The sequence below is a fragment of the Micropterus salmoides genome, unplaced genomic scaffold, assembly GCF_014851395.1.
Source record: "Micropterus salmoides isolate LMB-PRFRI ecotype aquatic unplaced genomic scaffold, ASM1485139v1 Ms_hic_scaffold_5, whole genome shotgun sequence".
Lineage (NCBI taxonomy): Eukaryota > Metazoa > Chordata > Actinopteri > Centrarchiformes > Centrarchidae > Micropterus > Micropterus salmoides.
The window spans coordinates 4,077,347-4,099,344 of record NW_024044237.1 but is presented as its reverse complement, the minus strand read 5'-3'; the positions used below and the strand labels follow the sequence as shown (position 1 = coordinate 4,099,344).

Sequence of the window (21,998 nt, the reverse complement as noted above, 5' to 3'; positions counted from 1 at the left end):
TGAGTTATGCAGTGAAATCAGAAAAATGAACAGACCTTCCGGGTAAGGAAACCCTACCTTTATGGCAGGCTGGATACAGAACAAACAAGGCTGCACAGAGACCGTGAAAATAGTTAACTTTATTTTTTTTACTTATTTATAAAAAAGACAAACATTTGGGGAAAAATAAAACACTATACTGTCATATTATTTACTCAATATATTAAGGGAAAATAGGAGTACAGGTAGCACCAGTTTACTTCCTGTTTGGGCAGAGATGTTTGATGGTGTCCATCTTTGTGGAGGAGTGTGGGCTGAGCGGCCACTGAATTGATTTGTACGAGTTATATTACATAGTTACAAAATTCTAGCATTTTGGCAGCATAATAGCATCTATAGTGAGAATGTAACATCAATGTTAACAGTTGGAATTAAAAATCATTTATTTACATAAACATCTAGCTAATTATAGTCAGATGTCTGCTATGGTCTGAATAATCTACCGAGATGTCTGGAAATTTGAGTCTGGAGTGGAATTTTAAAATGGAAACTGTGAAGGAACCCTGTCCTCAGCTTTCGGCTCCTCCTGCTATGTCTCTGCTCAGAGCCTCCATCATCTGACTCTTCTGATCCTCTTCCACAGTGCAGCCATCCTGGCTTCCTGTTTCTCTTCTAGAAACTGGTGAAGCTTCTTGAGCTCCCCCTAACTTTAAAATCAATCTGACAATCGGTAAGCACGCCTACTTCAAGCAGTGGTTGGCGAGGTGTGCCAGGTTTGGAAGTAGGCAGGATTTGTCTTCTCTCCCAAGCCTTTGTTTTTTTTATTGGTGCCATGAGTTCATTTCTGCACATCAGTCAAGATAACAAATAAATGGCAAAAACACATGAGAGATCAGAGCAGTGGGATCCAGGCAGGAGCCCTGCCCTGCCTTCTAGTGTTACACGCTTAAGCCTTTATTCACCATCAACGGTTCAGGCTGGTAGTGGGGTGGTGATGGATAAGATGCCTGTCGGTGGTGTGAGAGACCCGGGTTCAACTCCCCAGGTTCAACCCATGCACCAATGTGTCCCTGAGCAAGACACTTAACCCCTCGTTGCGTGTGACCTCTGACATGTATAGCAATTGTAAGTCGCTTTGGATAAAAGCGTCAGCTATATGAATAAATGCAAATGTAGTGGTTCTTGGCACACATTGGGGCCCTTAATACCATTTGAACAGCCTACCTGAGTCTTGTTGCTGACCATGTCCATCCCAGTATGACCACAGTGTACCATCTTCTGATGGCAACTTCCAGCAGGATAATGCTGGAAACTGGTTTCTTCTTCACTGCAATGGCCTCCACAGTTGCCAGATCTCAGTCCAACAGAGCCCCTCACAAACTGTGTGATGCTCTCTGCAGAATGTTTCCAACACCTTGTTGAATGTATGCCACCAAAATGTAGGAAGTTCTGAAGGCAAAAGGGGGTCCAACCTCATACTAGCAAGGAGTACCTAATAAAGTGGCTGGTGAGTGTATATAAAGTATGCAATTGCTTACAGGAGAGCGGCCATAATTCTATACGCATCTACTGAACTAAGGCTGAAAAGGGTCAGCGGTTTTAAGGTCCCTTGTGTGCACATCACTGAGGACCTCGCTGAACTGTTCACATCATGGATGGATTTCAGGAACTGGTTACTGTGAGGGAGGCGCGGTGGTGCAGTGGATAGCGCTGTGTGCCTCACAGCACCCTGTACCCCGCGTCCCTGTACGCAGGATAAGCGGTTGACGATGGATGGATGGTGACTGTGATGGAACTTGTTGGGAGCTAGTCAACTCCTATTAAAAAAGGTTTTAGGAATCCCAGGATGTCTCACACAGCATTGTTTATTGAAGCCCGGCCGGGAAGAATGGTAACAAAGTGAGAACACAGTATTATCCCCGCCTCCTATTGGACATTGGTTCAAACCAAGACACTGTGCTTACTTATGTTAACATAAGTCGCGCAACGCTTTCTACAGAGAGCCAGTTCGTCAGTCTGTAATGAAACAAAATAAAGACAATCTTGACCTGGGGATAGACCAGATAGAGTTCAGCCTTATCAAGGCAGCTGTGTCCGTCAGCCAACCAAACAGACAGACAGACAGGCAGACAGACAGAGCCTGACCGACTGTTTTAGAGAGTCACCTTTGGCTTACTTTATTACCCTTTAATTCCTTCACAGTTACCACAGTTAACTACTTGCAAGGCATATAAGCCAAAAAGGTTTTACTGCGTCCTTGTTTGTTTTCACCTTGTGAGGCCCACTGCACATGTGTGTTAGAGCTTCTCCCACTGGCCCCTTCACACTGAGATGATGTCGTTCACATGTCTAGGCAACACTGGAAAAGTTTTTAAATACAAAACCTCCAGGTACCAGTGAGACATGAAGTCCAGTTTGAGTAATAGATCCACGGGTTTGAAGGCGGCGTATCATGCCAAAACACTGCACAGCAGTTTGAAATACTCTGACAAAAATTTCACAACTCTGCAAATAGAATTCCACCAACCTCAGCACCACGGGGCCCGCTGAGAGCGACAGGAGCCGAGACAGCAGATTGGAGCTGAAGTCCACCACGTGGGACAAGTGACGCCTGAAAACGGCACTGCTCCACAAACACATCAGATAACCTACATTCTCCGTGGGACCAAATGCGTCCGAGCCGTGCCTCAGAGTAAAGTAAGTAGTAAAGTAAGTTAGCGTTCGGTCAGAATGAGGATCTCTCTTCTGTATAGGTCTAATCGTTCTAAGGAGTCGTAAAATCTTTCACTCCTGATTCCTGAAAGCCTCTCAGCTGCTGACTGGTACTTGAATTTCCCTCTTTAAGCTAACTTTAAGGTCCCTTCTACATGTCCCCTGGTTTCACTATTAATGCATTTCTAATGTATTTGGCCAAGATTTTCAAATGTTCATACATTTTGTCTGACGCTATAATCACGGCTTCGTCAGTTCAGATAGATTCAGTGCATTTACTAATGGTTGGTTTATCATTGGTCGCCTTTCTACACTCGTTTGGGTTTTTATCCAATGACTGATTGATCATGTATTTTCACTCTAAACATGATAACCTCTGGCACAGCGTGTCTACAATCATTTCAGTCAGTTTGCCAGCAAATCAACAGATGTTGTTACAATTCACAGCCCAAACAGCAGGATGGCATGCGTTTCATTCTAAACATAAAGCAAGGCAAGCTGATTTATTAAAATGGATGAATACATTTAACGGAAAGTGGAGGTAGAAAATATCTGCAATTTATTTTAAACTGGTTGTGACCTACAGTAACATTATTTACTGATGCTAACTATTTTCATTAGCGATTAATCGTATTTTCTTTAACTAACTGATTAAATCTCTATAAAAAAAAGAATGAAAAATGTTTATTGCAATTTCTAAAAGGCCAACCTGTGGTGAGCAGAGAACAGGAAGCAATCTCCCACATCAGACCTTTACAGTTTGGATTGGGGCATGTGTGTGTCCAGAACCTCAAGGGCCTCCAGTCCAGAGGTCTGGGAGCTGAGAAATGTGTGGTCCTGATTCAAGTAGGTGGTGATGAACTCTGGGAAATCTCTCTTTAGGACCACCTCCAGGAACATGGCTGCTGCTGTGTGCAACATCTGTTTATCCCTGAAGAAGAGAGACACAAGACCTGAACCACAGTGCACTTTGACAGAATCATCAGTTTCCACTTGTGTTCCAGTGATAAAAACAACTAGAGAAGCCCGCTGCCAACAGGGAAACAAAAATGATTCATGGTAATCAGAACTATGAGGTATGTCAAAATGTTGGCTTTCTCATCATCTCAGGATGTTTTACTTAGTATCTCTTTTTCCTTGTTTTTTTGTCATCACTAACAGTTTGGGAGTGTTGTTTATTGCTCCTAAAGTTATTGTGAATGAACATCTACAGTCCCCTCCAAAAGTGTTGGAACGGTGAGGCAAATCCCTTTGTTGTTGTTGTTCACTGAAGACATTTGAGTTTAAGATCAAAAGATAAGACAAGAGTTCAGAATTTCAGCTCTCATTTCCTGGTATATACATCTAGATGTTTTAAACAACTCAGGACATATCACTGTTTGTATTAGACCACAGCATTCTTAGGTGAGCAAATGTAATGGAACAAAAAATGTTAAAGTAAATAACGTTTAATATTTGGTGGCATAACCCTTGCTTGCAATAACCGCCTCAAGCCTGCGACCCATTGACATCACCAAACTGTTGCATTCTTCATTTGTGATGCTATTCCAGGCTTTTACCGCAGCTTCTTTCAGTTCTTGTTTGTTTCGGGGTGTTTCTCCCTTCAGTCTCCTCTTAAGAAGGTGAATGCAGCTCTGTTGGGTTAAGGTCAGGTGATTGACTTGGCCAGTCTAAAACTTCCACTTTTTCCCCTGATGAAGTCCTTTGTTTTGTTGTTGTGCTTTGGCTCATTGTCCTGCTGCATGATAAACTTCCTCCCCCTTAGTTTCAATGCATTTCTCCATAAACTGGCAGACAAAATGTTTCTGTCCACTTCTGAATTCATTCTGCTGCTAACATCATCAGTTCCATCATCAATAAATATTACTGAGCCTGTTCCAGAAGCAGCCATGCACGCCCAAACCATGACATGACCTCCAGCATGCTTCACAGATGAGCTTGGATGCTTCGGATCATAAGCAGTTCCTTTCTTTCTCCACACTTTGGCCTTTCCATCACTTTGCTAGAGATTAATCTCGTTCTCATCAGTCCATCAGATTGTGTTGCAGAACTTAGAAACAGGGCATGTGCAGGCCGAGACAAGACCAAGACTTTTAGGGGCTGAGACCAAGTCAAGACGAAGACCGAGGGAGGGTGAGACAGAGTCAAGACCAAGACCAGTTCCCCACATGACACACAATAAAATGTGGAACGAGATCATAGGTACTTCTCAAACTGATCTGAAAGATCCGCCCACATAGAAACACTAAGAGCTGAAATCAACTTAACCATCTTTATTGAACACATGTTTACCATCACGGGGAGGGGGGACAGCCGTTAACGGGAAAAACACATTTTTATTTAGGGTTATTGGTTGCATTTGAAGCAATAACGTTTTACATCCCATCAAAGTTAGGATGTAAAAAAAAAATCAGACAATACAAAAGCAATTTATTGATATTATATTAAGTTACGTTCTTGACTGGTCTTGAAATAAAATCCCCAATGTCAGAGACCGAGACAAGACCGAGTACAAATGCGGTCGAGTACTACACCACTAGCCTATACTGTGGTATCACTGTCACAAATGTTTTATGAACTGACAGGGTAAAGGGAGCCCTCCTTTTTTAACAGATTTGAACCTGTTAATCGTGGAAAATACCCGCGCTGACAAGTAGGCTATACGTTACCAAATGATTTTCATAAACAGCTGCTAAATAATGATCGGAAATAATGATCAGATCAAAAACACAAAATCCGGTGGTCTTGTTAATGTCACTGGAGCCAGTGATCTACCTTGGACACATGTCCTGATTGCTCAACGGACGCGTCTCAAAAGGAGTGTCTCCTTACCTAACAGAGTGACAGAGAGAGCTGAGCTCCATCATAACCTCGTTGGTGAGGTCAGTCACCAGCCGCCTGCTCACCACCCTGCCATCGTCCTCCAGCTGGGTCTGATGACGGATCCACTGCCATACCTAACACACACAAACACACAGCATTTGGTCAATTGTTCATCTTTGAGGATCATTAAGGCGCTACAATTCTGGTTAACAATAACACATACCCTATTTTATACTATAATGTGTACATTAAATAACAGTATTAACACAAACTCAATTAAAAGCCCTGTAAATTTGCTACTTACTCTTAGCAATACTGTCCTACATGAACAACCAAATGTTTGGTTTGGTTATGTCACATTTCTTCTCTGTCTAGGTTTCTGTCTGTGCTCACCGATTTGAAGAGCTCAGTTTGAAAAACATGAAATCACATATTTCTGTACACCTTTTGGCAACATTTCAATCAAGATCTGATGACATTGGTGGGTTGTTTGCTTATGTTTCCAGGCTACTGTCAAGTAAACCCACACCGATACAGGGAGAACCTGCAAACTCCACACAGAAAGGCCCCCGCTGCCCAGTGGGTTTGAACCCAGAACCTTCTGTCGTGTTTTGGTAGTTAGCAACATATTTCAAAAACACCAGATGTCATTTGGTACATAACAATTGGCCTCAGTTTTTTGGCATTTAGCCATAGGCCAGAAAACAAATGATAGGTTTTTGGTGCAGATAGTACCACCATTTGGTAAACGTCAGCATGTTAGCATTGTCTGCTCATGTTACATTTAGCTCAAGGTGTGCTGTGCCTCTACCATGGCTGTAAACGCGTATACCCCATTATACCCCATTATTACACCATTATGTTTTTAATACCTTTGAATGAGACATTTCTACATACGCCGCGGGCAGAACGTGTCGGCCACCGTATCTTCTCCTGCACGCTTGCAAAGGGAGGGGTGAGCAACTGATGGTGCATTAATGTGGCGTCAGAATAATAAAATCTTTAATGCAAAAAAAGGTAAAACGTGTACATGGGACATAAAGAAGTATACAGAACAATACACAAATATATAAGAAGACACAAAGAATAAGAACTTTGCCCGGGGGTCTATATAATATAAAGATATTAAAAGAGGTTTTCACAGCCTTTTTGTTGTTGAATTTAGAAATTAAATTGCTCTGATAATGCTAATCCAATACATCTTTGTAGTAGTGTCCATGTTGATTCCACATTCTGACATAAGAGCACATGAACACATTGAAGTCAGAAGAACGACTTCACAACTTGGGAAATGGGACCATCTGAATGCACCGTTGGATGCAATTCGCAACCGTCACCATTAGATGCCACTAAAACTTACACACTGAACCTTTAAGTGACTTGCTGAAAAAAGAGAAATAGTGTGAAAATAGTAAAATTATTCACTATAATTCTGTGCTATTTTGTGGTTTATGAGTGGAGTGTATGAACTACAGTGCAGACTGGAGACTGCTAACAGTGACAGGCAAGGTGACAGCAGTCTCATATGAATGGGTCCAACATAGATTTAATGCACTTTGAGTACACAGGCGTCAAATGCTGCTGTCTGAAAAGGGAATTAGTAGTACGAGTAGTGCATTAGCAAATGTGTTGGACTTATTTTCTACTTATCATAGCTGAAATACAGATCAGTTTTGACATAAAGGATTTTGTTAATCAGCATTTAGCCCCACTGCCTCTCTAATATAGGGGTGCTTACTGCAAATAATATATCTAATAGACTGATGCAAACAACATGGCAATAAAGCTTTTATTATATTTATTATAATCTCTAAATACAACATTGTTTGCAGGCAGAGTCAGTTTTGATAAATTAAGAAAGAAAATAATGGCATCAAAAGTTGACCCTGGAGGAGCTTAGAAAGGTGGGCCTTGCAATGAGGTTGCTCCCTGGGATCATCTTGGGTTCACATGGACTGTGTTTTTGGATTGGAGATTACAGTGTTTTATTGAAAGGAATTTAACAGTGTGTGAGAGGACCGGAGGACAATTGGGCCAGCCGAGGGTTCCTCCACTGCAGATGGTGCTAGAGCCACATGGTAAATGTACGATACTCATGAGTCTGACTCACATTAAAATAATTTTTGTGCAAAGCTCTAATATTTCTTTGTATATTTTATTTCACCATATACCAATGCCACTGCACCACCTGCACTATACAGATGCACATCTGGATCTAGGGGCATATTTCAATTCAATTCTGTGGAGTTTATTCAGTGGAGTTTATTGGCCAAGGAAACAGACATTGCCAAAGCAAGTGTGAAATAAAAACATGTACATGAACAGACTGTTATTTTGCTATTAAAACATAGTTACATTTTCTAGTAATAAAATTTAAAAGTATAGGATTCAGGAAGTATACGCTCTCTTCGTGCTTCTTTATAGTAAGTTACAGCTGTAACAAAATAAGGGAGTGTGGTTTTAAGGTTGTCTGATTTAGCTAAGACCATAAGACAGAGACTGGGCAAAAATGGCCTACATGGCAGAGATCCAAGACGAAAACCACTACTGAGCAAAAAGAACATTAAGGCTCGTCTAAGTTTTGCCAGAAAACATCTTGATGATCCCCAAGACTTTGGGGAAAATACTTTGTGGACTGATGAGACAAAAGTTAATATTTTTGGAAGGTGTTTCAGAATCAGAGACACTAAGATGGCGCCGCAGACGGCAGCCTCTGGATTACACTCTGTAAAGGTTTTTGTGTTTTTGTTTATTAATTCTGTTTTCTGCTGTCCCTCTCTGGTAACATTTACCAGAGAAGAGCTCTTAAATATTGGACTTTCAACTGCTCATACTATTCCACCGCTCCTTAACGAACGCGGAACTTTCCCGGAGCAAACACTGGTCAGCAGGGTTTTCGCACTGCGCTCCCTTCAATTCACCTGGCGAATGTCCGTCATCTAGCCAACAAAAAGGATGAACTGCTTCTCCTCAACAGTACTAACTCGGGAGCTCACGGGAAAAACACGGGGAGGCGGACTCTGTTTCTACATAAACGAAGGTTGGTGCACAGATGTCACAGTGTTGAAGAAATCATGCAGCCCTCACTTAGAGACATTATTCATAAACTGTAAACTGTTTTATTCACCGCGTGAGTTTTCCTCGTTCGTCCTGGTCGCTGTTTACATGCCACCTCAGACCTGTGTTAGTGAGGAGTTACTAAACCTGGCCGACCAGATAACTAACGTGGAGAAAAAACATCCAGACTCCCTGCTCATTGTTCTTGGAGACTTCAACATAGCAAACCTCAGCCAGGAACTCCCAAAGTACAGACAGCATATTTAGTGTCCCACCAGGGACACTAACACACTGGACCACTGCTACACAACATTAAAGGACGCCTATCGCTCTGTTCCCCGTGCAGACTCGGGACTCTCTGATCACTGTCTGGTTCATCTTATCCTGACACACAGGCAAAAACTGAAATCTGCTAAACCTGTTGTAAAGACTGTGAAAAGATGGACCAACGAGTCAAAGCTGGAGTTACAGGCCTGATTTGACTGCACTGACTGGAGTGTTTTTGAGGCTGCAGCCACTGACCTGCATGAACTAACTGACACTGTGACATCTTACATCAGTTTTTGTAGGACATGTGTGTGCCGACTAAAACCTTCCGCACATACAACAACCAAAAACCCTGGTTCACAGCGAAACTCAGGCAGCTTCGTCAGACCAAAGAGGAGGCCTTCAGAAGGGGGGACAGAGTCCTGTACAACCAGGCCAGGAACACTCTAACTAAGGAGATCAAAGCTGCAAAGATGTGTTACGCTGAAAAGCTAAATATCAGCTTTGCAGCCAACGACCCTGCGTCAGTGTGGAGAGGCCTGCGGACACTCACAAACTACAAGAGACCATCCCCCAACACTGCTGGTACTCAACGACTGGCAGACGAGCTGAATGGTTTCTACTGTAGGTTTGAAAAGCCCAGAGTCACACCTCTCCCCCACTCCAACACCATCTTCAAACAACCACCTTCCCCCTCTGACACGCTGCCCCCACCCCTCACCTGCACTCATGATTTGTGAAGACGATGTGAAAATCTGTGCGGACCAGCTGGCCCCCATCTTCACACAGATCTTCAACAAATCAGCTGTGTGAAGTTCCCTCCTGCTTCAAACGCTCCACAGTCATCCCGGTCCCAAAAAAACCCTCCATCTCTGGACTAAATTACTACAGGCCCGTCGCCCTGACATCTGTAGTCACGAAGTCCTTTGAAAGACTGGTGTTGGCCCACCTGAAGGACATTACAGGCCTCTTGCTGGACCCCCTACTGGACTGCATTACATCCTGCAACACCTCAACACTCCAGGGACATAGACGAGGATCCTGTTTGTGGCGTTCAACACCTTCATCCCGAACATCCTCAGCACCAAACTCACCCAGCTCACTGTGCCGGCCTCCACCTGTCAGTGGATCACAAACTTCACAAACTTGTGTGAGGCTGGGGAACATCACCTCCAGCACCCGGACTATCAGCACTGCCGCCCCCCAGGGGTGTGTGCTCTCCCCCCTGCTCTTCTCCCTCTACACCAACAACTGCACCTCAAGAGACCCATCTGTCAAACTCCTGAAGTTTGCTGACGACACAACGGTCATCGGACTACAGACGGGAGGTTGATCAGCTGGCTCTCTGGTGCGGTCACAACAACCTGGAGCTTAACACGCTCAAAACTGTGGAGATGAAGGCTCAGCAGAGGATGTACTTCCTGCGCCAGCTCAGGAAGCTCAACCTGCCTGAGAAGCTGCTGATCTAGTTCTCCACAGCCATCATCCAGTCTGTTCTCTGCACTTTCATCACTGTCTGGTTTGGATCTGCCACCAAAAAGGACAGGAGCAGACTACAACGGACAGTCAGGACTGCAGATCTTCGGTGCCAACCTGCCCTCCATTCAGGACTTATACATTTCCAGAGTCGGGCAGGAAACATCACTGCAGATCCATCTCACCCCAGACACAATCTGTTCCAGCTCCTCTCCTCTGGTAGGCGCTACAGAGCACTGTACGCCAAAACCAACAGACTCAGGAACAGTTTCTTGCCACAAGCCATTACTCTGATGAACAGATGATTTCTGACTCACGGTGTCAGGAACAATTCCTGTGCAATAACCCAGTAACTCTGCCTCTAATCAGCCACCTGTTTACTGGCTAACACTTATTATTTATTTATTCATCCTTCTCTATTTCAGTGCTGTTCATACTGTTATATTGTCATATTGTAGATACTGTATACCAAACCCACCTACCTCAAGTCATTTCTCCTGCACAAAATATTATTCCAGCATCCTTTGCACTATGCTTCATTGCACTGTGTACATGGATGCATGTATGTGTCCCTGTATATCACATCCACCTCCGACATGTACAGTACATACTCCTGCATCACTGCACTATTTGTCAATGTCTATATTGTTTTTGTTCATAGTGTGTATATTTGTGTTGTCTACACTGAAGTCTGTGTCTGATTTTATTTTATTTTTTATTATTGTGTTACTGTATTATTGTATGAGTAAGCACATCGTGAGCAATGTACAATCCTGAGCCAAATCCCTCATATGTGTACACATACCTGGTAATAAAACTGATTCTGATTCTGAATCTGATTCTGACCTAGATGAATGTCTAAAGTGAATCCTCTGTGATGTAAACTCGGTGGACGCTGAAGTGGTATCGTTTAATCCTAAACCCACCTGTGATCTGGAAATCTCTGCTGTGGCTGAATCTTCCACCTGGCCTCTGTAGAAAAAGTGGCCGTTACCTAGGAGGCAGAGCATACACAAAATGCAAAATACTTAGTTTCCTCACTTCATGCTCCTAAACATGAGGAGAAGAAGAATATGTAATCGTACATACCTGATAGCCAAGCATTAATAAAGAGGACACCAACTGCAATGTTATACTTCAAACCATAAAGGGTGACTCCTCCCTAAGGAATACATCAAAATATACTTTACTATTAGAGACTAAACCGCTTATCCTGTTCTTTTACATAAAGCTATCAAAGTCAGTAATACATTTACATCTGATAATGACATGTATGAAAATGCAGAGTTTATTTCTTGACCTAACTGGACACCTATGGGAGATTTTGGAGCGACAGAATTCTCCACCACCAAATCTGGATGAACTGCTTGGTAATGTTAAAAAGTTACAGCTTTGCCAGGTGTCTTCAGCTATTCAGTTCTGGGACAACCGAATTACTGACCAAAGGCATAGACAGTAGGTCATCAGGAGTCACAGTAACATCATTTCGAAGCCGGTGAAGCTGGTTATCTCCTTCAGCGTGGAGCCTGAAGAGCTGGAAGAGTAAACATATGTCATTATTACTTACTGTATTTATAGAAAGCTTTGTATGGCTAATGATCCACTGCTTACTTTCTGCATGGGCTCAATCAAGCTCAGATCATACACCATGAAACCGTCCACACCTGCCTGGATCTCCAGCAACTTCAGTCTGAAACAAATGTCAGAGCGGTCGACATATTTTAATAAAAAAAACAATGCAGGACCTGTGATAATGGTGCTAGCTTTAACTTTTTATACAAATTATTTTATACAAATTATAATTATATACAGCTTGACAGATTATTCTAGTGGTTTCCAACCTAGGGGCCAACCAAAGGGATACCCAGATAAATCTGAGGGTTGTGGGAAGATCAATAGGAGAGGAAAAAACGTTTCTGATAGTTCTGATACTAAAATATATAGTATTCATTTCTGACTTTTCTCAGATCTTTACTGTTTTTTTTGTAAAATGCATATTTTTTATTTTTACTTTTTGGACCCATCATTTATCTAAATTAAACTATTTTCAAAGTATAAAGTTTAAATGTGTCTTTGGTGGAACTGCTAGCAACTATAAACTATTCTTAAAATTTTACATGGGGCTGGTGTAATCTATTTAAATGGCTGCATTTTATGTAGCACTTTTATCTAAAGCATAACATTTTTTCTTTTTACTTTAACTTACAAATACTTACGTACAAACTATAGCTGTCAAATAAATGTAGTTGGGTGAAACGTCCAGTATTTCCCTGTGGAATTTAGTGAAGTAGAAAGTGAAGGGAAAGTATCTCAAGTACAGTACTTGAATAAATGTAATTCTTTTGTTCCACGGAAATCATAGTGGGGAAATATTTTCAATTTTCAAGTATCAAACATTTAAAGGTTCGATACATTTAAACGTATCAACTCGAAAGAACTGATACTGTGAAGATGGTCCGCCCATCCCTACTATGTAACTTCTGCTCAACTGCCACTTTGGCCAGCAAGTAACTATGGAACTGACTAAATGAATAATGGTAAATGCCTACATGTAATGTGAGAGTAGCACAAGTAGAGAAGACACGTCATTTCAAGTTGCTAATGGTAAGTTTCCTGGCTAGAACTGTGCCACGTGGTATAATTACAGGGAAAATGTGAATTTCCATCAAAGGAAAGCTCTATTTTTACTATAATTAGTACTAAATTTGGTACTAATTAGAGTACTTCTTTTTAGAAAACAGGGATTTCTTGTTGTTCTGTATCTGTAATATCAAGCAATACCAAGTAGAGTTATAGTCAGCAAACTGACTCACTATTGTCAGCTACACAGCAACATGTACAGTATGTTAGCTTTAGCTAACGTTAGCCAGCACAAAAGCTACTGGTCATAGCAGACAAAGTTAGGCTGTAGCAGCAAACCCCCTGACGGAAAGACCGTGTGATAGTGCTTATGAATTCAACTTTTCATTAATAGGAGTAAAAAATTTCTTTTTTCAAAAGTTGCACAGTCTCGCTTTAATGCCATCCTCAAGACAGGCTTCAGATTTTTAAACTCAAACTCCTACCATATTAACATTTTTGTGCTTGTAAACTTGTATGTCATGTGATTGACAGTGCAGCCTAATGACTCCTGTTGTCCTATTGCCCACTGAAGGTTGGCACATGCCTGGGTGTAAGGCTATGCTGGTTTTCATTGGCTGAGACTAGCATGATGGTTCTGCACAGCCACAGTAAATTCATCAGCGAGTTCACTTTTTCTGCACTGCAATGCTTTCTACCGTTCAGTCTCATGACCATGTATGTGTGTGAACAGTGATGTTCCTACCTGGTGACAGTAGCCAGCACTCTGCTGTGGGAGTCACTGAGCGGGTCCTGAGGCAGCAGCAGGGCAGCCATGCCTCCTGTGGCCAGCGCTCCCCTCCGATGACATGTCTGAACCAACAGGTCCATGTAGCTGCGCAGAAAACGCTTCTCCATGTTGACATATTTACTGCGGTCGGGCAGCAGGAAGGCCCTTCGGTGACCTAGAGGAGAAACACATGACCTCTTGACTTCAGTCAGACAGAGATTGCCCTTTTCACCTTTCATCAACTTAATGTGTCTTTTGTGTACAATTTGTACAATTATCTTATTATAAATAGTTTTTCATGATAATGTAATAAGGTTTATAGGGATGTCAGGAGAAGCTAAAAGCAAGAATGTCTGGCTCACCAAACTTATTGACGAAGGAGGCTGAATAGTCCCAGATGCCGCAGTTGAGTCCAGCTGAATGGTCCCGCAGCTCGTAGAGGATCTCCTCCATCTCAAATGCTGCTAATACATTTTCAATGAGCACCGTCGCCTTGATGCTGCTCTGTGGTAGGCCCAGCTAGACACACACACACAGATTCACAAAATGTGAGAGTTAATTTCACACATTATTGTGGAATCATACCACAGTAATACTACAGGAGATAATCGTCATTATAAATGTTAAAAGAACCAAAATTAATGAAACAGTATCACATTTCAGCAGAAATGCTAAAGTGAAACTTTATGAAAAAAGAAAATCAGTCTCCCTTTTCCATTTGCCTTTGACCCATTTGCTTTTCTAGATGCATGTAAATGAGGAGGTGTGGCCTAAAGAGTGTTGGAGGGTTGTGAGAGAATTTGGGGTGCAAAAGCACCTTATGAACATCGGGGGAGTCTGCACGCTGACTGTATCCTGTGACTAAGCTCAGGTACAGTTAGATGTAAAGTTGTATCAGGGACACAAAAAATGATTTTTAAAAAGCCATAAAATACAGCTGTAATTTCAAATATAGAATAAACTTGTAATATTTGGACACAAAATGTTTAACTTTTCACAACTGCTTGTTCTTTTTTCTTTTGGGGCGGATAAACTAAGTTTATCTGCGAAAAAATCTCCAGGATAACGAAAGTGTAGGATTTGTATCAGATTCAAGCTTAGACATCCCATCAACAAAATTTCATTTTGCATAAATTACTCGTATCGGCGGTCAGTAATCTGCATTCTTAACATTGCAGGTGACGCCGTATCCCTCTATTTTGTCAGTGAAATTACTATTTTGAATTCACCCTCTGTATGAAATGTGTCATCTAAATTAAGCCTTGACTGCAATTCATGCAGCACTTATAAAACATATTAACTTACAACTTACAGGATACAAGCAGAGCATTAACAACTCAGTGCACCGCTACTACACTTAACTCTGTCTGCCTTTCATATCATTTCCAGAGAGACGGAATGGACACTCCTATCTGAAGACTAAAGACTTGTGAATTCATTGTCCAGACCATTCCCTCTCTCCAAGGTAAGTCAAACACATGTGACATCAGAATGGCCAGACTCCCCACCTTCAGGAGGGCTGTCAAGAAACTTCAGGAAACTAAATTTGAGGAAATTTGTGGGATGTGGAAAGTGGTAGTAAAGTATATTTCGCTCAAACGCACTTTTATTTTCATTTTGTGTTCTGTAATTACACTGTAAAAAGCTGAAAAGATGGATCACTCTGTAAAGGTATCCAACTAAGACGACTGTGTATGCTTCTGTTATTATGTGATTCCAAATTAAAAGTAAAAAAAACAGAAAAGAAAAGGCAGATGCGGACATATATATATATGGTATATAATGGTAACACAATCAGTATTCACAATCAGTGAAAATCAGTTTAATCTGCTCATTCAAAACAAAAATTTTAGTTTTTTTGTATTTTGTTGAAAACTGGGAAAAAAATTATAAAAATGAAAATAAGGGTAGATAAGGTTTCATTAACATAACATCAACCTGAAAAATAGATGACAGATGTGTGCATAAACACATGTGCAGACCTTCTGTTGTGTCCAGACAAATATGTTGTTCCACAGCCTGGCCTCCATGAAGCTCTCTACCTGGAAAACAAGGAGGATCAGCTTCATGTTGACAATATCCATAAATACACAAATCATCTGTGTGCTTGAGTGAGTGTGTGTTACCTTTGAGAGGTAGAAAAAGGGCCCACTCTTGTTTTCAAACAGTGTCTTTCCACAGTGAAACATGAGGAGTCCAAAGTCAAACAGAGGACCCGGAGCCTCCTTCCCCTCCACCTGACCAAGCGTCCCAGAAGAACAGAGAATGTTTTCGATGTATATAGACTATTTTCTAATTTAGCCTTTAACACGTCAAAAACTATGACAAATGCCCACAACAAGTTACACCAAACTGATATTGGAAAACTGTTTATTTTGTCTGATGTATTCAATTTACATTGCTATGAATCTAAAAATAACAAAGCAGTAAATCCTCACATTGGAGCAACAAGAACCAGTAAATGTTTAGTATTTTTTAGTGGAAAAAAGGATCACTCAATTATTAGAATTGTCACTGATTAATGCTCTCTTCACTGAGTGTCCAATTAATCAATTGTTTTATATTAGTTTCCTCCAATAATACAAGCAGTGTGAATGTCCTGTTTAAATTTCTACCAGAAATGTAGCTAATACTGAGATCAAGAGTAACAAATCCCCCACTAGCCTTAGATAAGGGTTTCTTAATAACGTTCGTTCTGTAAAATGTATTTTCCAACATGAAACTTTAAATTCTGTTTCAAAGCCTTCTCCACACCACCAGGAATACAGTGCTTGGGGAGAATTGCTGAAGCCTTGATTTACTGGTTATGTTACTGGCTAAAGGCTTGTAAAATGTCAGGAAATACTTGAATCAGCTTATAAAATATAGAGTTTAAACTCCGTCTAATAACCTCATCAGTGAAACACTGACTCTGATGCCCCTCTAACCACCCCTCTTTTACAGTAAATACTCTAAATGTTCGCACATTACAATCTGATTTTGCATATCATAGAAAATAAGGGAAAGCATAAAAGGTCCACTTTAACACATTATAGGGCTACAGCTTTTTTTTTTCCAAAATCAACCACTTCTGCTGCATTTGAATCCAAACTTGCAGTGACTGAATGAACTACCATCATGTTGTGCTCCACCATGTTCCAGGCGCGAGGACGAAGCATCAGCACTGGAGCCTGAGATATGTGTGGAACATCTGTTAAAAGATGCAGGAAGGTGCTCCTGTCAGTTTCACTCTGTTCCACACACACGCATGCGCATCCCATCCACACACATATTCTTGTCCATGTACAGTAATGTAGCTGTACCAACATGAGTATCAATTTAAAGTGAACCACTTACTGGGGAACTGGTTGTGAACCGCCTTAAAAACATTATGAATGCCTTTGATCTGGTTGCGATATGTAGGGCAGTTCCCATCATCAAAGTCGACCTGCCGAAACCAGAGAAAGGTACTGTAGTTTAAAAGTACCAGCAGAGATGGACACTACTTTTTTCCTTCCATTGTGGAATTTTAAGGATTATAGTGCATCCATTTAGACACAGAATTCAGACACAAATAAAATGGCAGGCAGTAAATATAGTGGAAAAGTAGAGTTTCAGACACAGGCGTCTGAATGAGTCTGCAGCCATGATAATGGCTCTGTGGTGCTTACAGCTAAATGCTAATTTAGCATGTTAACATGCTCACAATCACAATGCTAACATGTTGATGTTTAGTAATATAAATACCATGTTCACCATCTTGGTTCTATTTATTAGGTGATTATAAATCAATGTTGTGTTTTCAGCATGCTTCAGCTGCCCCCAAGCAACCAAAACATTCAAATATCATCAAATAAAAATGAATGCAGCTTTTACTCATTATTATTAGCTTTTCTATTTTCTTTTTGTTAAGGCTGCGATAACACAGGACACATGTTATCCTGCTCTAATGCATGGCAAACCTGTTCGTATCACTGCTTACAGTGACAGCTCGTGTGCTACTCGTACTGTATGTATGGAAAACTGGTTTGAGCTTTTGTCTGTGAAGGTTCTCATCCCGGACATAGTTATCTAAGGAAGGTTAAAATCAAGGGCAGCTACTCAAGGAGGCCATTTTCACCAGAGTGGAGAGACCATCGCCTAACATGAGAGGAGGGCCACAACACCACTTATCCCCACCTTACAATGCTGTCCTTTCTTCACTTCCCAGGAAACTTAACAAACACTCATGTTTGTTAAGTTCCTTCCTCATGAGAGAATGCTTCGGGTGTCTCCAACAACCATAACGACTGTTGTCGTCAGGAGCACTAACGAACCAAGCGGTTCATCGTGTCAATGACCTCACAGAGGTTAAATAGCTGAGTTCCTGCCAGTCAGGCAGAACTGAAGAAGCCTGAGAGGTGAAATGTCTGCAAGTGTCATCAATGTCCTTGATTTTTACCTTCCTTAGATGAAATGATTCATAATAGATTAAATTATATTTAAGAGATGGCTGGTGTTCTTCTATATTTTTCTCACTGTCCCCTAAACCTTTTTAACTTTTGGTCTCATATGGTCACAGGTAAATGACAGAGGTGGTACCTGTATGCCTTGTGCTGGTGACTGGAGAGCTTTAATGAAGCGCTGTGTATCGCAGGGAGCAAGATCCCCAATATCCACATGTCTTCTCTGGAGCCTCGGGGGGACAGGGAGCACCCTCCAGGCTGGGTCTGTCCTGATATGTGTGGTACTTTGCAGAAAGCTTGGCAAGTCACCTGAAAGGTCCAAGTGGGCCTTTCTGGACACTCGCAACCGCAGGACCTGAATAGAGTAGAGCAGAGGCCTCATCCTGAGGTCAACAAGTCTTCCATGCATTAAATAAAAAGGGTGCTTTTAGCTGTCCTACCTGGTCCACCATCTCATCAAATGTGGAGATCAGCTCATGAAGGAAGAGAAGGGAGTCCTTGGAGAAAAGTGTCTCACACTCTGCTTGTAGACCTGAGGGAGGGGGCGACAGCTCCATGCTGACTCGACCCTGTAGACAAAAACAGTCATCATATCAGAGTCTGTATGACGTGTGTTTATCAAGGTCAATCTCCATATTCGCTGCCTCCAGGGTATAATAAACATCTTGGTGTAGTATAAAGGAGATCTTTACCAGTAAAACTGGGTAAACCCTGGGCATAAGTGACAGTAGATTCTCATTATTTTGAAAAAGAAATTTTCTCCACTTTCCCTGGGTAACACGCTTCGAACTGGAGATGTGAATGGACTAACAGACATGGTGTAAACATGGCGAATACGCTACCAGGGCACCAACCGATCTACTGCGCGTGTGTGGAACGAGTCCGCCAAGGTGACTCCAGAAAGTAGTATAAACAGAAGTAGTCCGCGTCCATGTGTGCGTCCGCTCCAGAGTATATTCGAGTCCAACTTTATTTAATGTCTACACAAATGGACTTGGTGTTCAGTTGGATCAGTGTTGCTCCTGGCCTCTCCCTCCTAGACAGCTACTGGACTCTCTGTTTTATGCTGATGACCTTGTCCTACTGTCTTTTACTGAACAAGGGGAATGCTTTAATCATCTTAAATCCAGCCCCCTAGACACCCTCCAATCCAAAGCCCGCCAAACTCAAGAGCTGACCCCAGAAAAGAGTCCCCTATGTCAGCTGGTGCTGAGACTCACTGCCCTCTCTCAGACACACTCTGCCCAGTCTCACAACAACACCGCTTTCCAAACACTAATCAGAGGAAACCAAATAATGATTCAGTGTAAAGAAATCCGTTAGGAACATTGGGAAGCCCAAGTAGACCAGAATGTTATCTGGCCATAACAAGAGACGATGAACTGACAAAATAGCTCTCTACTGTCAAAGATAGAAAGCAGAGAGATCCTAATGAAGTACAGACTGATGTACTCTCAAATGTAGAGATTTCAAAGAGCTCAATGTGCTGTCAACATTAAAATACTCCTAGGAGAAGGAGAGAAGGCATCTCTTGCTGCCCAATATGTATCAACATGCCACAACCTGAGGGACACACACAGCACACACACTAGAGCTGAATAATTAATCAAAGTCTTCCTAAATCCGTCCAAAATCCTAATATTGCCTTCTGCAATATTCAAACCGCAGGAGGCGTGTGCCAACATACCATTTTAAATTAAATATTGTGGTGAGATGTCCTGGCCTACGCATCATATTATAGACATATTAAAGACTGTGCAATATGTTGCAGTGAAGAATATAGTATTATTAACTTGTGTATATATTAAGGTAGAAAGTATATAGATATTCTTATTGATTTTCTCTTTTTACTGACTTACTTACTTTAGTGACTTTCTACTTTATTTTTATCATGCTGTATCAAGTCAAATTTCTGTGTCCATTGTATTAAGAAAACACCTTTGTTAACAGTTCCCTGTTCATTTTAATGTTTTTCAATAAAAATGAGAACAATGATGTTAAAATGATCATTCCCCCAGTATCGCAAATCATATCGTAATTGAAATATCAGTCGAAATACATAACATACAATAACATTTACATTCATAAAAATGATTTTTTTTCTTTTTTCTTTTACAGTTTTTCTCGATTGCTTAAACACATTTTTTGAAATTCTTGAAACTCTAAACACAAATCCACAACTTCTCATCCAGTACCCCAAACATCCTGTTTTCAGGTCAAAATGAAAACCATTCAATCTTGCTGAAAAAAAACAAACAATATTGAATGTCAGTGCTTTCTCAATGTAGGCAATGAGAACTGAAGGGATTTGTGTGTAGAGTTTAGAGAAATGGGTGTGCTTTTTGAAAAATGGAGTTATGGTTTTGAAATTTTAGTTCAAAAGTCTGCTTATAGTGTTTAAGCAATGGAGAAAAACTGTAATTGCGTGTAAAATCACAATTATTCTGTTTATGTACTTGTTTTTAATTTCACACTTGCTTTGACAATGTAAACGTCTGTTTCCCAATGCGAATAAAGACCCACTGAAATTAACTGAATTGTTAATTTTAGTATATCACTAACATGACTCATTGTGAATAAAACCTTTACAGACATACTAGTGCTGGTTGCCAACACTCAAAGACTCAGCAGCACAATGTGGAGGAGTTGATAAAGTCATAACTTCATGCAAATGTCCTCTGACATGCAGGAGTGACAGACAGCAGCTTGTGATTCCCCCAGGAAAAAGTAGCACAGGATTGTTTTCTACGTCTGCACTTCTTAGCTTCAGACTTTAGCAGAACCTTTTCACTGAAAACAGCTGGAGCTCCTATGGAAACAAAGCTGGTGAGAGCAGAGAGAGTGAACCAAACAGAGACGTGAACCAATAGGCTAAAAGATCCTACAATGTTACACCGTGGGGAGGTGCAGAGTTTGTTCCTATGACTATCCTCTTATGAGATACGTAGAATATTAGAAGGTAAATAGTCCCTCAGGAATATGTTTCCATGCAATGTACATGGTTTGATTCCGGCCAGAGACCTTTGTTGTATGTCATAATATAAAAATAGTGAGTGGTGCAGCTTTACACAAATTAGAGAAAGAACTTATCATCCTCAGCGCTCCAATGTTTTACGAACTTTAACATGCTATCAGGACTTGATTAAGAAAAACAATGTGTGGAAGCAGATCACTCAGGAAATGAACTACATAGTTTTGCATCAGTCTAGCACCAAGTTAAATGACATAGCTTAGCGTGTAAATTACAATGCAAACACTCCCGAAAACCAGACTCACGAGAGGTGAGATATCGGGGCTGAAACTAATGATTATTGTCATTTTCGATCAATCTGACAATTATTTTCCCCATCAATCAATTACCAGATTGGTCTATAACATGTTAGAAAAGAGTTTAAAAAGCGCATCTCAATTCCTTAAAGCCCTAGCTGGTGTCGTTTTGTCAGACCAACAGTCCAAAACCCACAACATATTCAGTTCACAGTTTGGAAAAGACAAAAGCAGCAAATTGAAAATAAACATACAATGTTCTCTCAAAAGACCTCCCAGTGCTGTCCTTCTTTGATTCAAGTAGCTGAAAATGATCCCCACTTCCCTGGAGGAGAAGCCTCTGAAACTTCAGGACTTTAACTATCACAGGACACTAAAGCTAATGAAACGGCTCTGAAGTTCTACATCGTGCAACAAACTGTTAACACCTCCTCACATTGTAGTTGTTCCTTTCCATCGCCCATAATGTTGCATTCTTTACAGTTTATAGTGTCTATTGAGCTGCAAAATAAAGTAATGATGATACTCACAGACATGTTAATGACAGGTCTCTGGTCTCTCAGCTAAGTGGACTTTGGTTGTGAACTTACCTTAGTCAATGTTTGAACAGGAAGATGTTTTTAGAGTTTGTTTGTAGAGTTTAA

General features: G+C 41.1%; 1 protein-coding gene across 3 annotated transcripts; it reads right to left on the bottom strand.

Annotated features, from left to right (window-relative positions):
- Nucleotides 1–101: 101 nt before the first annotated feature.
- mlsl (malate synthase-like) lies at nt 102–21,962 on the bottom strand. 3 transcript variants are annotated; one of them, XM_038698785.1, is made up of 15 exons: nt 21,885–21,962; nt 18,528–18,656; nt 18,224–18,442; nt 17,000–17,090; nt 16,777–16,853; nt 15,790–15,900; nt 15,646–15,705; nt 14,026–14,182; nt 13,640–13,838; nt 11,926–12,004; nt 11,756–11,848; nt 11,404–11,476; nt 11,241–11,308; nt 5,524–5,648; nt 102–3,622 (listed from the first exon to the last, which is right to left on the bottom strand). In XM_038698785.1, exons 1-15 carry the CDS (start codon nt 21,888–21,890, stop codon nt 3,445–3,447), a joined length of 1,665 nt encoding a protein of 554 aa, XP_038554713.1. In that variant the 5' UTR covers nt 21,891–21,962; the 3' UTR covers nt 102–3,444. The 3 variants fall into 3 exon arrangements, with proteins under 3 accessions (XP_038554713.1, XP_038554712.1, XP_038554714.1); XM_038698784.1 differs by lacking the exon at nt 21,885–21,962 and adding an exon at nt 21,791–21,865; XM_038698786.1 differs by lacking the exon at nt 21,885–21,962 and adding an exon at nt 21,609–21,762.
- Between the last annotated feature and the right edge of the window lie 36 nt (nt 21,963–21,998).